The sequence below is a fragment of the Lepus europaeus genome, chromosome 18 (genome assembly GCF_033115175.1).
Source record: "Lepus europaeus isolate LE1 chromosome 18, mLepTim1.pri, whole genome shotgun sequence".
Lineage (NCBI taxonomy): Eukaryota > Metazoa > Chordata > Mammalia > Lagomorpha > Leporidae > Lepus > Lepus europaeus.
The window spans coordinates 3,924,054-3,938,518 of NC_084844.1; the positions used below are offsets into that span (position 1 = coordinate 3,924,054).

Genomic DNA, 14,465 nt, shown 5'->3' on the forward strand with positions numbered 1-14,465 from the left:
ATTTATAGGTTCCTAAAAAGTTAGTTTCAACATTTTTAAAAAGCCAGCCTCCTTCATTCCCACCCTAAGGGCTAAGGCAAACAAGAACAGTCTGGAAGTCCTGAAATGCAAACCGACGGAACGTCAGCTCCACCGCTCTACAGCGCTAACCTCCAGAGGGCCCAGCTCACACCCCACTGACGTCATTCCCCCGGCCCGGCCACCCAGAGGTAGCCCAAGTCGGCACCACCTGGCTCCTGCCACTCAGCGCCAAGGGGATCATGGGAAAGAAAAGGGCTGGATGGCTCTCCAGAGAAGCCACTGACCCTGCACCGTGTGCACCGAGGCCAGGGCGGGGACGACCAGGAACCATCTCTCACTACCAAGCTCTGTGGCCCCTGAAGGCTGGGCACAAGAGGACTGAACACCAGGACTGTGGGTTCCAGGAGAAGTCACGCTGCATTAACCTGGAGAAACACAGGCAATTAAGTCGGAAACACACACAGCGGAGCCCCTCGGTTTGGAAAGGATGCGGCCAGAGCAGGGGCGGGAGCCCATTTCCTGGCAGCCCCGGGGCCTCTGTCCAGCATCTGCACCCAAGCCGTACAAATCTGGATCGGGAATCAGCGCCATCGCTGGTGCTGCAGCCTTCCTGCGAGGACAGGGTCTGCACCTGCGCAGCGGGCGGCGGCTACGGCAGGGGCACAGCTGTCCCGGACCTGTGCTTGGGGTGAGGCTCTGGGCTGTGCTGATGGCTGCATCAGAGGCTAACGCCACCGCTAAGGGCCTTCATCACCACAGCACTGCTGCAGGGAAGAACCACCCCAGACATTTCCACTTCATTTCTTCTTGAGTGAAAACCAAGTGATGCACTGGGAAGGACGTGAAGTCCCCGCCCCAGGGGCTACACGTCCAGGTGCTGTGTGGCAAGAGGTGGAGATGCCAGGCTCTGCCTGGCCGCTCAGGTGCAGAGAGCTGTGCCTGGGACGGAGGAAGCCCTCTGTGTTTGCGTGTTTGCGCCAGGGAAGGGCTCCCATCCTCCACGTGAGGCAGGACCCTCCTGCTCCGTGCACAACATGGTGTCTCCAGTGACACAGCGAGACAGCAGGACAAACAGACGGCTGTGCGTCTGCACTACCTTTGTCATGGTGATGCCAGCCTCCTGCGTAGTAGTCCTGAAGGACCTGCGGCGGGGTCCAGGTGTCCAGGATGTAGTCCACCTGGTGCTGCTTCCGCCACGTCAGAGACTGGCAGAGGATCTCTCTGGCTTTGTCAATGTTAAAGTCCCGAGCTCGCAGGAATCGAAGAATATGCTCATCTTTTGGGATCTATTAAGAGAGAAAGAGGTTTCTAAGCAAGTTAAAAGTTGCTAAGGGAATAAGATTCATAAAACTCCCACTTCCCATCAACAGGGAGCTAATTATTACATTGTTCAAAATTAGCTATTTCCAAAAAAATCTTCAACATTTTAGAAAACCAGCATTAGTGTGAATAATGTTTATAGCGCTCCTTACGTCCAGAGCATACCTAACTTCCTGAACACTGCTACGCACTGGCCTGTGCGTTCTCGTGACCTGTGCACTGTCACGTGTGTGCAACAGACTTCCCAAGCGAGGCAGGGTGGGTGAGGCTACCGCTTGGATCCCCACATCTCGTATCTGAGTGCGGGCTGAGCGCCTGCTGCTCTGCTCCTAGTACAGCTTGCTGGGAAGACAGGGGAGGATGGCCCGAGCACCTGGGCCCTGCCAGCCATGTGGGAGGCCCTCAGGGAACCCCTGGCTCCTGGCTCCAGCCTGGCCCAGCCCTGGACATTGAAGGCATCTGGGGACTGAAGCAGTGATGGGAGATCCCTCTGTCCCTCCCCCTCTGTCCCTCTGCCTTTCAAGTAAATAAATAAATCTTGAAAAAGACACAACAGACGACAAAATCGTGCTGGCTTTGGTGGTGGGTGGCATTGCTAACACACAGGAACCTTCTCTAGACGTCACTGCCAATCAGTAAGCTGACTTCCTCAGCAGAGAGCAAGGCACGGGCGAGTCGAGCGTCCCCCCAGAGCCACACACTGGCTGATGTGGGCGGTCCTTAGGGGACGAAGAAGTGAGTGGGAACCTGAGCTGGCTCCCAGCCCCGGCCCCGGGCACACAATGCAAAGCCCATAGCCTCCTCTTCACCAGGCGGGACCAGCTGTGTGGAAGTGGTTCAGAACCTAACGGCCTGGGTTCAAATCCTGACGCCATCACTCGCCAGCTGTAGGAGCTGGGCCTGCTTCCTCCCACTCCAGCAGAGGTGCTAGGAACAGACCTGCTCCACGGGGCTGCTGGGGGATGTAGAAAGGGCTGACGCGGTGTCCAGCACGTGGCCAGCACACGACAACGGCAGCCAGGAGCAGCAACAGTCCTGAGACGCTGTCGCCGGTGAGCAGCTTCCTGAATGAAGCCCTGGGCGCGGCGGGGGGACACAGACCCGCCTCGGCTTGCCACCTAAGACTGCCGACCTGAGCCCTCACGAGGCCAGGATTCTGCCAAAATCCTCACACTGAAGCTCAGACGTCTCTAATCTCTTGTGAACTCTGAATTCCTTCCAAACTTTCTAAAAATTAAAGTGCGTGAACACTCAGAACACAAGGCTGCTTTGTAACTTGACATTTAACTGTTCTCAAGTCACACTGTTCTGCTGAAAGCCTAGGGGACAACAGCCGACCCAGGCGGAGGGGCACCGCAACTTGTCACCAGACTCAACGCCCCGAGTCAGCGCCCTGCAGCCGGGCGCGGGGGCGCTCCCACCCACGGCAGTCAGCGCGCACCCCAATTTCACACCCACGGCAGTCAGCGCGCACCCCACTTTCACACCCATGGCAGTCAGCGCGCACCCCACTTTCACAGGCTGTAGGGGAGCTCCCACCCACGGCAGCCAGCATGCACCCCTTTCACACCCACGGCAGCCAGCATGCACCCCTTTCACACCCACGGCAGCCAACGCGCACCCCGCTTTCACACCGACGGCAGCCAGTGTGCCCCCTTCACACAGGCGCCACTCACTTTGCCCTTGTGGGTTTCCTGGAGCCACTGGCGCAGCCGGATGAGGCAGCTCTCCTGGAGAGGGGTCAGGTCACCCAGGTACCTCTTGATGTAGTCTGCGTCCAGCTTGTCTGTAACACAGGGCGCGGCAGGGCTCACGCAGGGACACCGGCACCGGGGCCTCCAGGTCCAGCTCGGCAACGGCAGCACGGGGGCCTGGGCCGAGCCTGCAGCCATGGCAGCGTCCACAGGAGGTGCAGGCTGGCTGCCGCCTGCCCTGACGGGCACCCTGTTCGGAGGTGGCAACACGGCCCTGTGCCCAGTGCTGGGCAAGCACTGCATGTCCATCAAAAACTGTAAAGCAGCTATTAAAAATAAGTAAATAATGCAAGAGAACACAGGAGCCGGCCACCGCAGGGACGCCGCGGTCGTGAGGTCAAACTGCAGACCAAGCCGCAGGCTGGCACCGTGGCGCCGGCCCTTCCCTGGACCCTCCCGGGTACCTCTGCTTGAGCAACCTCAGGTCTCCAAACAAGCAAGTGCATCTAAATCAATTCTGAATGAAGAGGGGCTGGCGCTGTGGCGTAGCGGGTAAAGCCGCTGCCTGCAGTGCTGGCATCCCATACGGGCGCCGGTTCTAGTCCCGGCTGCTCTACTTTGGACCCAGCTCTCTGCTATGGCCTGGGAAAGCAGTAGAAGATGGCCCAAGTGCTTGGGCCCCTGCAACCACATGGGAGACCCGAAAGAAGCTCCTGGCTCTGGATCGACACAGCGCCGGCCATTGTGGTCATTTGGGGGAGTGAACCAGCAGACAGAAGACCTCTCTCTCTGCCTCTGCCACTCTGTACCTCTGCCTTTCAAATAAATTAATTAATCTTAAAAAAAAAAAAAAAAAAAGAAGAAGAAGAAGAAAAAGAAGATGGCCCAAGAGCTTGGGTCCCTGCCACCCACGTGGGAGACCAGGATGGTGCTCCTGGCTCCTGGCTCCTGGCTGCTGGCTCCTGGCTTCAGCTCAGCCCAGCCCCAGATGCTGCAGCCATTTTGGAAGTGAACCAGTGGATGGAAGGTCTCTCTCTCTTTCAAATAAATTTGTTTTTAATTTTCCAGTGGTGGGCTTTTGTGTTTTCAGCGTTTTAAACTCTTTACCACGGGCATTACCTATGCAGGCTGCCACTCAAGGTCTCGGTGCCTCCTTACCCTGTGAGTGAGGGTCCTAAGCCTTTCCTAAGCACAGGGAACCAGCAATAAATGAGCATTAGTGCGGAGGTGCTCGGAGAGCCCGCGCACACGGCCAGCACGGAGGAGGCCGCCGGTGCCACAGTGCTCTCAGGGCTCTCTGCTGAGGCAGAGAAAACACCTTCCGGTCTCCACAAGGAGAAGTGGCTGCAACCTTCCCAGTTAAGTCTAAGGCAAAAATAAGACTGTGCTTACATAAGGCAGAGAACGGGGCCAAAAACAAGAGCCGGATTTCCCGTTACGTGCCGTCCGACGGCAGGCAGGTGGCGTGCAGCAGGGCCCACAGCACCCCAGCCTGCTCTAGGAAGGCAGCATCCTGAGACTCACCGTCCGGGGTCCCCGCGGCGGGCTCCGGCACACCGCCCGGGGTGCTGGAGGCCTCGCCGCACAGCCCCTCCCTGAGGGCGGCGTCTGGGATGACGGCCGCGGCCGCTGCTTGCTTCCCGCTCGCCGCTGTCTCCGTGCAGGGCGCGAGGGAAGGCGGGGTCCAGCGGGGCACGAAGGTGATGCCTTCCTCCTCTAGCTGCCGCAGGTAGTACTCAATGATCTCCTTGCCCTTGAAGGAAAACAGCCCGCATCCGGTCACTCATCCCCAACACACGGCAGGGCCACAGCTCATCCCCAGCACACGGCAGGGCCACAGCTCATCCCCAACACACGGCAGTGCCACAGGAGACATGATTCACCCTCACGAGCTAGCAAATGCTACTAAAAACAACTGCTACAGACCAAGGGGGAAAGACAGAGGACTTTGTTTTTTGCTTTTCCTAATTTTACTTCTTCCTCTTCTCCAAAGGGATACTCAACATATGCCTATGCCAACCCAGCCACCTGAGTGCCAGCAGCCTTCAGACAGCGCCCACAACCCCCGCTGGTGTAGTTCCACGACACGCAGCAGGAAGTGAGAAGGTCTTGCAGGGAAGACGAACCCGACAATCCAGGGCTGGGGTGCCCACTAGCCCATGGGGTGAGTCTCACCACGTGGTAGTGAGGCGAGCCTGGGGGTGCTGTGAGCCCCAGGCCGCTGCCCGCCCCAGCACCCACCCTTCCCGGCAGAGCACGCAATGGCCAGGAGCATCCTGTACCCCCTCACCTGTCAGCACCACCCCCACCTGAACCCTGACCTCTGAGGATGAAGCAAGGGCCAGGCCTCAAAGTTTCCTCTTCAGGAAGGGGCTGGCAATCCCTAACCCACCCCCCACCTCCCCAGCCCACCCCCCACCTCCCCAGGCCATCTCAAAGCCTCCTGCCCACACCTTCCACAGAGCCCCAACAGCAACTCACTTTTTTAATGTTGCTGGTATACTGTTTCATGGCAATTTTTTCTACAGTACTTTCAAACCCAAAGAAAGACTTAATATCCAAACTCGCAGACTGTTCGAAGCAAGTCCAGTCTTCATTTTCAGGGTGAACCTGCGGGCGGAGAGAAAGCACACTCACTGACCGGGCCGGCACTGAGACGTGTCCGTGTGTTCCTCAGACACGCGTGTCCGTGTGCTCCTCAGACACACGTGACGAGAAACACGCGCATCCCCGACCAGCTGACTGCACGCACACAGCGGCTGGAAAACCACAGTGGCTCAAAGTCATGAAAAGGTCAAATAACAATTTTTCCAGGATATCAAAAAATGGGTAGAAAAGAAGAGCTCCACTTCTGCTCCGTTCCCCCACTCAGCACCCTCGGAGCATCCCCTGCCTCGTCCGTGCTGCCCAGTCCAGCAGGGGACACAGGACGACTGGGCACAGACCTAACAGGCAGAGAACTACACAGCCATTGGAAAAAAGGAAGTTGGGGCAGGGCTAAAAGGATCAGAGGTCGGCGCCAGCACTGTGGTACAGCCGGTTAAGACCCCGCCTGCAGTGCCGGCATCCCATATGGGCGCCGGTTCGAGTCCCGGCTGCTCCACTCTGATCCAGCTCCCTGCTGGTGTACCTGGGAACGCAGTGGAAGACGGCCAAGTGCTCGGGCCCCTGCATCCACGTGCGAGACCCAGATAAGTTCCTAGCTCCTGGCTTCAGCAGGGCCCAGCCCTCGGTGTTGCAGCTGTCTCTCCCTCTGACTTTCAAATAAATAATAAATAAATCTTTATTAAAGAAAAAAGAAGATTGGGGTCCGGTTGCAGAATTACTCAGAGGGTCAGGGCAGCTTCGAGCAGCAGAGGCTGGGAGGGGAGGGAGGGGTCAGGAGACGGGGACACAGCCAGGCTGGAAGAGCAGAAGCCCACATAGGAAGCAGCCTCACGCCAGGCAGGAGCAGGGTGCCGTGGGCTGCGCACCACAAAGAAGGGACAGCAGAGCAGTGCTCAGGAGAGACACAGGGCCTCATGCGCCACGCGGAGGGCTCGGGGCTCGTCCTCGGGGGACGTGGAGGCTGCCAGGCTTTGAGCTGAGAAGTGACACGAGCTGATCTGCTGCAAAGCCTCAGGAGGGACCACCTGGGCCTCAACGTGGAGGAGGCGTCGTGGGAGGGTGAACCCCACTAGGGACCACTCGGGCCTCGGCGTGGAGGAAACGTCGTGGGAGGGTGAACCCCACTAGGGACCACCTGGGCCTCAGCGTGGAGGAGGCGTCGTGGGAGGGTGAACCCCACTAGGGACCACCTGGGCCTCAGCGTGGAGGAGGCGTCGTGGGAGGGTGAACCCCACTAGGGACCACTCGGGCCTCAGTGTGCAGGAGACGTCGTGGGAGGGTGAACCCCACTAGGGACCACTCGGGCCTCGGCGTGGAGGAGGCGTCGTGGGAGGGTGAACCCCACTAGGGACCACTCGGGCCTCGGCGTGGAGGAGGCGTCGTGGGAGGGTGAACCCCACTAGGGACCACTCGGGCCTCGGCGTGGAGGAGGCGTCGTGGGAGGGTGAACCCCACTAGGGACCACTCGGGCCTCGGCGTGGAGGAGGCGTCGTGGGAGGGTGAACCCCACTAGGGACCAGTCTTGCCGGGCTCGGCGTGGAGGAGGCGTCGTGGGAGGGTAAAGGCGAGCTGGGGGAGGTTATGTGAAGGATCAGCCAAGAGCTGTTCTGGGAAACAGTGTGCGAACAGCGAAGTGGGAAGATGAGAGATGCACTCGGTGCTCGGTCCTTCTGAAATGTCACAGGGGGACAGGAAGGCAGTGGCACGGGAGGGTGTTTAGAAATGGCCCACGTCACCCACTCTGCAGTGCCACAGGCCAGAGCCGGCCAGAAGGCCCATGCGCTGCCCTGCCGGCGGCCCGGGGACTCACAGTGTAGCAGCAGTGTTCGTTAATGATGACGCGATTCGAGAACGTCTCGTTGTGGGCCTCGATGTGCAAAGTGCGTTCCCGAGCGTTCAGAGAGTTTTTCTGGACAAAATAAACATAATCAACTCCTGCAATCTTCAAAACAGAAACAGAGAATGAGGTTTATTAAGGACACCAGTCGGCACACGAGCCAGCAGCAGCAGCGCGCGCGTCCCCGGGCGGGCGGCCGCCTCCCGCACACCCCCGCGGTACCTTCTTCAGCAGCCTGGGGGCGTCAATGTCCAGTTTGCAGCGTCTCTCAATGACATGAATGGCCCCATCTTCACTCTTAAATTCATTCACAGTGTCGCTGTCCACGAACATTGGGATCAAGGGACAGGTAGGGAACCTCCTCTCATAGGCCTGGGGGTAGACACACAAAGCAAACGGGAGAGAGTGAGCCAAGACTCAGCCCGACAGCCTGTCGGTGACGTCCTCCCTGAAACAGTGTCCTGAACACAGGCCGACGTGCACCGACCGCCGTCTCCACGGCTGCAGCTCCCACGAGAAAGCAGAGGGCTGGGGCTGGCGTCTGGCCGAGGAGTCAAGACGCCGCACCCCGTGTGCTGCACCTGCTCTGATGCCCAGTTCTGGCCGCCTCCACCGCCGACCCTGGGAGGCAGCAGGTGATGGCTCAGAGCAGCTGGGTCCCTGTCACAGTGGAGACCTGGACTAAGTCACAGCTCCGGCTACAGACTGGCCCAGCCCTAGCTGTTATAGGTATTTGGGGAGTGAACCGGAGGATGATGGCTCTCTCTCTCTGCTCGTCTGTATGTCTCTCGAACAAACAAAATTTAAAAAGAAAAGAACGAGGGATCCGATGTCCACAGACTCAAAGACTCAACCCAGGAAAGATGTCAGTTCTCCTGCATGGATATACAAGCTTAACAGAATTTCAACCAAAGTTTCAGCAAATGTTTGGCTTTTTTTGTTTGTTTGTTTTTTGTAGCTCTGGATAAGATTACTTTAAAATGTATATGGAAAGGCAAAGGGACTAGAATAGCCAAGTGATTCTGAGAAAGAATAAGCGGGGGGAATCGTTCAGCCTGGGGTTCAGCCTGGCATTAAGGCTTCCTACCCACTGCAGCAATCACGACTGCGGCACCGGACAGACACACACGTCAAGGGCAGAACCAAGAACTACACCCAAACAAATGGGCTCAATCGGTTTGTTTTAAAAATTTATTTATTTATTTGAAAGAGTTACAGAGGCAGAAAGAGAGAGATCGATCTTCCATCCATTGGCTTACTCCCCAAAGGGCCGCACGGCTGGAGTTGGGCCAATCTGAAGCCAGGAGCCTGGAGCTTCCTCCAGGTCCCCTACACAGGTGCAGGGGCTCAGGGACTTGGGCCATCCTCTGCTGCCTTCCCAGGCCACAGCAGAGAGCTGGAAGTGGAGCAACTGGGATCAGCACAGCTCCAGCCATTGAAGCCACTTGGGGAGTGAACCAGCAGATGGAAGACCTCTCCCTCTCTCTGTGCCTCTGTGTAACTCTGCCTTTCAAATAAAGAAATAAATCTTTTTTTAAAAAATGAATCTTGATCTAAATCAAAATGAAGCACACACTTACATATAAAATTAGAATAGCAAAAACGAAAGATTTCAGGAGCGAGGCCTAGGGCGAGCTCAGAGGTGTGAGAAGACAAAATGACGACTCCTACAAGGAAACACAGGTAGACAGACTTCACCAAAATGTGAAACCTCACTCTGCGGAGACTCTTCTCCAAGGACGAAACCCAAGCTACAGACCAGGAGAAGCCGTTCACAAGCCACAGCCCTGACTCGGCCGGGGCCCCGGAGGACACAGGGGACGTCCAACGCCCAGCCGTCAGGGACACGGTGATGCACACACAGGTGGAAAGGGGAGCTGGCACTGCGGCACAGCGGGGTTGAGCCGCTGCTTCCAATGCCTCCGTCCCATGTCAGGGCACTGGTTCAGTCCCGGCCACTCCACTTCCGATGCAGCTCCATGCCAGTGCTCCTGGGAAAGCGGCAGAAGACGGTCCAAACATCTGGGACCCTGCCACACATGGGAGACCTGGATGGTCCTGTCTTTGGCCTGGCCCAGACTTTGCTGTTGCAGCCATCTGGTGAGTGAACCAGTGGATGGAGAATCTCCCTTTTTCTTTCCTTCTGTCATTATTTATTTATTTATTTATTTATTTATTTTAAAATAAATAAATCTGGGCCTGGCCTTGTGGCACAGTGGGCTAAGCCTCCAGCAGGCATCCCATATGGGCCCCAGCTCAAGTCCCAGCCATTCCACTTCAGATGCTGTTACGGCCGTTTGGGAAGTGAACCAGTGGATGCAAGACCTCTCCCTCCCTCTCTCTGTAACTTTGCCTTTCAAATAAATAAAATAAATCTTTAAAATAAATATATTTTAAAGATTTATATATTATTTGAAGGGCAGAAATACAGGGAAGAAGAGGCAAAGAAAGAGAGAGAGAGAGAGAGAGGTCTTCCATCCGCTGGTTCACTCCCCAGATGGCCGCAACGGCCAAAGCTGCACGGTTCCGAAGCCAGGAGCCAGGTGCTTCTCCAGGTCTCCCACGCGGGTGCAGGGGCCCAGGACTTGGGCCATCCTCCACTGCACTCCCGGGCCACAGCAGAGAGCTGGACTGGAAGTGGTGTACCTGGGACTCGAACCAGCGCCCATATGGGATGCCAGCACTCAGGTGGTGGCTTTACCCACTACACCACAGCGCCGGCCCCTATGTAGCTTCTCAAAACTGTTAAGACAATGCGCTGAACACCGGCCGAGGGTGCTCTATGGCAGCCTGCAAACACAGCCCAGCCCCCGGCCGCTGAGCTCTGCCAGCCTCCTCTTCGGGGAGCGGCATGCAGGGAGCACTGATGTGACTGGAGCGACCGTGTGCGGGACAGTCTGGAAGGGGGCAAGCCCCACGTGGGGGACCAGTTATGTCTGCCTTTCAAACGTGTTACTCGGGAGATGAAAACACTCCCCACGCCCTTACCAGCCGCCCTCCCCAAGGCCTGTTCTGAACCGCATGACTGCTAGCTCACCGGTGCACGCCCGTCACCACCAACAGCACCGCGAGGCTTCCTGACCCCGCTCAGGTCACACCACAGCTGAGCTCACACGAGGCGCACCGGGGCGGGGGCGGGGGCGGGGGCGGGGGTGCAGCAGCCCAGTCGTCCCAGGGGACACCCGCGTTCCACACTGGGTGCGCTCAGCCCCAGTCCTGGCTACTCTGCTTGTCTCATCCAGCTCCCTGCCCGGGCACCTGGGAGGCAGCAAATCATGGCCCAGGCAACTAGGTTCCTGGCACCCACCGGGAGACCCAGGAGGAATTCTTGCTCCCGGCTTTGGCCTGGCCCAGGCCTGGCTGTTGCGGCCCTTAGGGGAGTGAACCAGCAGATGAAGTATTTCTCGCTCTGTCACTCAGCCTTTCAAATAAATAAATCTTTTTTGGAAGAAGCACTGAACACACGAACAATTCCAGGAAAAAAAAAAAAAAAAAGCAAAAACCGCTACCACTTATTCCACACTGACACTGAAAGCCAAACGACTTTGTAAGCTGCACCACACCAGAAACACAAGTGGCTCCGTACATGCCAGCGCCCTGGGGGACCACGAGGCTGAGCCGACAAGAAAGGACCGAAGCCAGACCCTCCTACTCGAGCACTCGAAGGAGGCCACTCTCCAAGTGCCCACAACATCATGGCAGAGTGGCCAGAGGCGGCATCACCCACACAGCCCTGCCTGGCACCCAAACCACACTAAAAACCTGCCACTCCCCACAAAATCACCCGTCCACGTGCACTCCCACGGGCAGACGTTCACACTCGGGCACTGGCGGTGCCTGAGTGAGGAGTGGCTGCCCAGGCACAAAGCTGGGGCACATCCTCTACGTTCTCTCCCAACTCCTGTCACTCTGCCACCAAACGTGCCACTCGGCTACGGGACAGAGAGCAACTCCCACTTCTCTTTATCCCCACAAGAATCAGACCCAAGAGCCTAAAGGAGTCACTGTTCAATAAGCATGTTAAAATTATGAAGTAAAAGCTCAGTAGATGGGACTCCCCCCGGCTTGCGTGAGGTCAATGGATTCTGCAGACTGGGTAACACTCTAGGCTTCTGGAGGATCATGGGAAAGTCAAACTGCAGGAAGATGACAGCAGGGCTGGATCTGCAGAAAGCAAGTCTGGCACCCGGATCATGGTTCACTCCCTGCTAAAAGGACCCAGAGCTTCCCCGGAGAAATGGCTGAAGCCAGGCAAGGTCCAGGAGAGTCTGTGACATCTTCACCACAGAGCGAGAGCCTGCTCAGTGGGGATGGGACCACGCCCACAGGACCCAGGAACCAGCCTATGGGGGCCCTACTGGAGACGGGGCCACGCCCACAAGACCCAGGAACCAGCCTGTGGGGCTCCACTGGAGACAGGGCCACGCCCACAGGACCCAGGAACCAGCCTGTGGGGCCTCCACCAGCAGTTCTCGGATAACCTCATCAGAAGAATAAAGATGGCAAAGCATGAAAAACTGCACAGTGATACAAGAAAAATGAGCAGAGGAAGAAAATTTCCTTTAAAAAAGAGTCATTCGGGGCTGGCGCTGTAACATAGTAGATAAAGCCGCCGCCTGCAGTGCCGGCATCCCATGTGAGTGCTGGTTCGAGTCCCAACTGCTCCTCTTCTGATCCGGCTCTCTGCTATGGCCTGGGAGAGCAGTGAAAGATGGCCCAAGTCCTTGGGCCCCTGCACCCTGGGTAGGAGACCCGGCGGAGGCTCCTGGATCCTGGCTTTGGATCGGTGCAGCTCTGGCCGTTGCGGCCAACTGGGGAGTGAACCCGTGGATGGAAGACGCCCCCTATCTGCCTCTGCTTGTCTAAGTAACTCAAATAAATAAATAAATCTTTAAAAAAAAAAAAAGTCATTCAATACATACCGAAGGAATGACAGGCTCAGGAAGTCACCACTCTGCAACTCGCCATGCGCAACGACCGATTCAGCTGGGGTCAGGGGTCACGGGTGGAGGCTACTCAGCAGGTCAGCAGAGCCAGGCCACAGAAGGTCACCAGTGAGCGCGTGCAGGGCTACGGACAGCCAGACCACCGGGAGCGAGGCCATGGAGTGGGCACCCCACCCTGCCACCGGCGTCTTCCGTGGCTCACCGTGAGGAGATCACACAGAAACCCAACTGAGAACAGTCTACAAACAAGGCCTGGGCTTTGAACACCTTGAGAGCTAAACCCAACAAGTAGGCGTCTGCACAGAAGAGCACCTCGACACAGAAGGGCTCGCCGGATGCACGGCAGCTCCAGCCTCGTTCTGGGGTGACCAGCTGCACACAGCAGTGAGGACGCGTGCAGGACGTGCGGGGAGCAGGGCCACGCCCTGCCTCGGCCGGCTGGGCCCCCAGGTGTGAGCACCGAGTCAGGAGGGCGGCCATTCCCAGGCGTGCACTCCAGTGCTCCAGGGCAGAGTCCCGATTCACACAACTCAGAAAACAGCAACAGAAAGTGTGCACATGTCCGCGTGCGTCAGAGACAAAGTGTGCACGTGCCCGCGTGTGTCAAAGTGTGCACGTGCCCATGTGTGTGTCAGAGAGACAAAGTGTGCACGTGTCCGCATGTGTCAGAGACAAAGTGTGCATGTGCCCGCGTGTGTCAAAGTGTGCACGTGCCCGCGTGTGTCAAAGTGTGCACGTGTCCGCGTGCATCAGAGACCAAGTGTGCACGTGCCCACATGTGTCAGAGACCAAGTGTGCACGTGCCCGCGTGTGTCAAAGTGTGCACGTGCCCATGTGCGTCAGAGACCAAGTGTGCACGTGTCCACGTGTGTCAGAGACCAAGTGTGCACGTGCCCATGTGTGTGTCAGAGAGACAAAGTGTGCACGTGCCCATGTGTGTGTCAGAGAGACAAAGTGTGCACATGCCCATGTGCGTCAGAGACCAAGTGTGCACGTGTCCTCGTGTGTCAAAGTGTGCACGTGCCCATGTGTATCAGAGACAAAGTGTGCACGTGCCCATGTGTGTGTCAGAGAGACAAAGTGTGCACGTGTCCGCGTGCGTCAGAGACCAAGTGTGCACGTGTCCACGTGTGTCAGAGACCAAGTGTGCACGTGCCCATGTGTGTGTCAGAGAGACAAAGTGTGCACGTGCCCATGTGTGTGTCAGAGAGACAAAGTGTGCACATGCCCATGTGCATCAGAGACCAAGTGTGCACGTGTCCTCGTGTGTCAAAGTGTGCACGTGCCCATGTGTGTCAGAGACAAAGTGTGCACGTGCCCATGTGTGTGTCAGAGAGACAAAGTGTGCACATGCCCATGTGCGTCAGAGACCAAGTGTGCACGTGTCCGTGTGTGTCAAAGTGTGCACGTGCCCATGTGTGTCAGAGACAAAGTGTGCACGTGCCCATGTGTGTGTCAGAGAGACAAAGTGTGCACGTGCCCATGTGTGTGTCAGAGAGACAAAGTGTGCACGTGCCCATGTGTGTGTCAGAGAGACAAAGTGTGCACGTGCCCATGTGTGTGTCAGAGAGACAAAGTGTGCACGTGCCCATGTGTGTGTCAGAGAGACAAAGTGTGCACGTGTCCGCGTGTGTCAGAGACAAAGTGTGCACGTGCCCGTGTGTGTCAGAGACCAAGTGTGCACGTGCCCGTGTGTGTCAGAGACCAAGTGTGCACGTGCCCGTGTGTGCATCAGAGAGACCAAGTGTGTTGCTGATCCAGGTGAAACGTTCACAGGTGCTGACTGTCCTCTTGTACCTACGGTTTCCTTTCTAAAGATTCACTTTACTTATTTGAGTGACAGTTACAGAGAGGTAGAGACAGAGAGCCAGGTCTTCCACCCGCTGGTTCACTCCTCAAATGGCTGCAACGGCCGGAGCTGAGGCGATTCGAAGCCAGGAGCCAGGAGCTTCTTCTGGGTCTCCCATGTGGGTGCAGGGGCCCAAGGACTTGGGCCATCTTCCACTGCTTTCCCAGGCCACAGCAGAGAACTGGACCAGA

The 14,465-nt window shown here is 57.2% G+C and overlaps 1 protein-coding gene across 1 annotated transcript in view; it reads right to left on the minus strand.

The window, feature by feature from the left end:
* The window catches only part of SEC14L1 (SEC14 like lipid binding 1), a 58,934-nt gene that overhangs the window by 15,775 nt on the left and 28,694 nt on the right, over positions 1-14,465 (minus strand). The window contains 6 exon segments of the mRNA XM_062215462.1: positions 1,118-1,307; positions 3,018-3,127; positions 4,560-4,788; positions 5,517-5,645; positions 7,453-7,584; positions 7,702-7,851. Of these exon segments, the coding sequence (XP_062071446.1) occupies positions 1,118-1,307; positions 3,018-3,127; positions 4,560-4,788; positions 5,517-5,645; positions 7,453-7,584; positions 7,702-7,851 (940 nt within the window).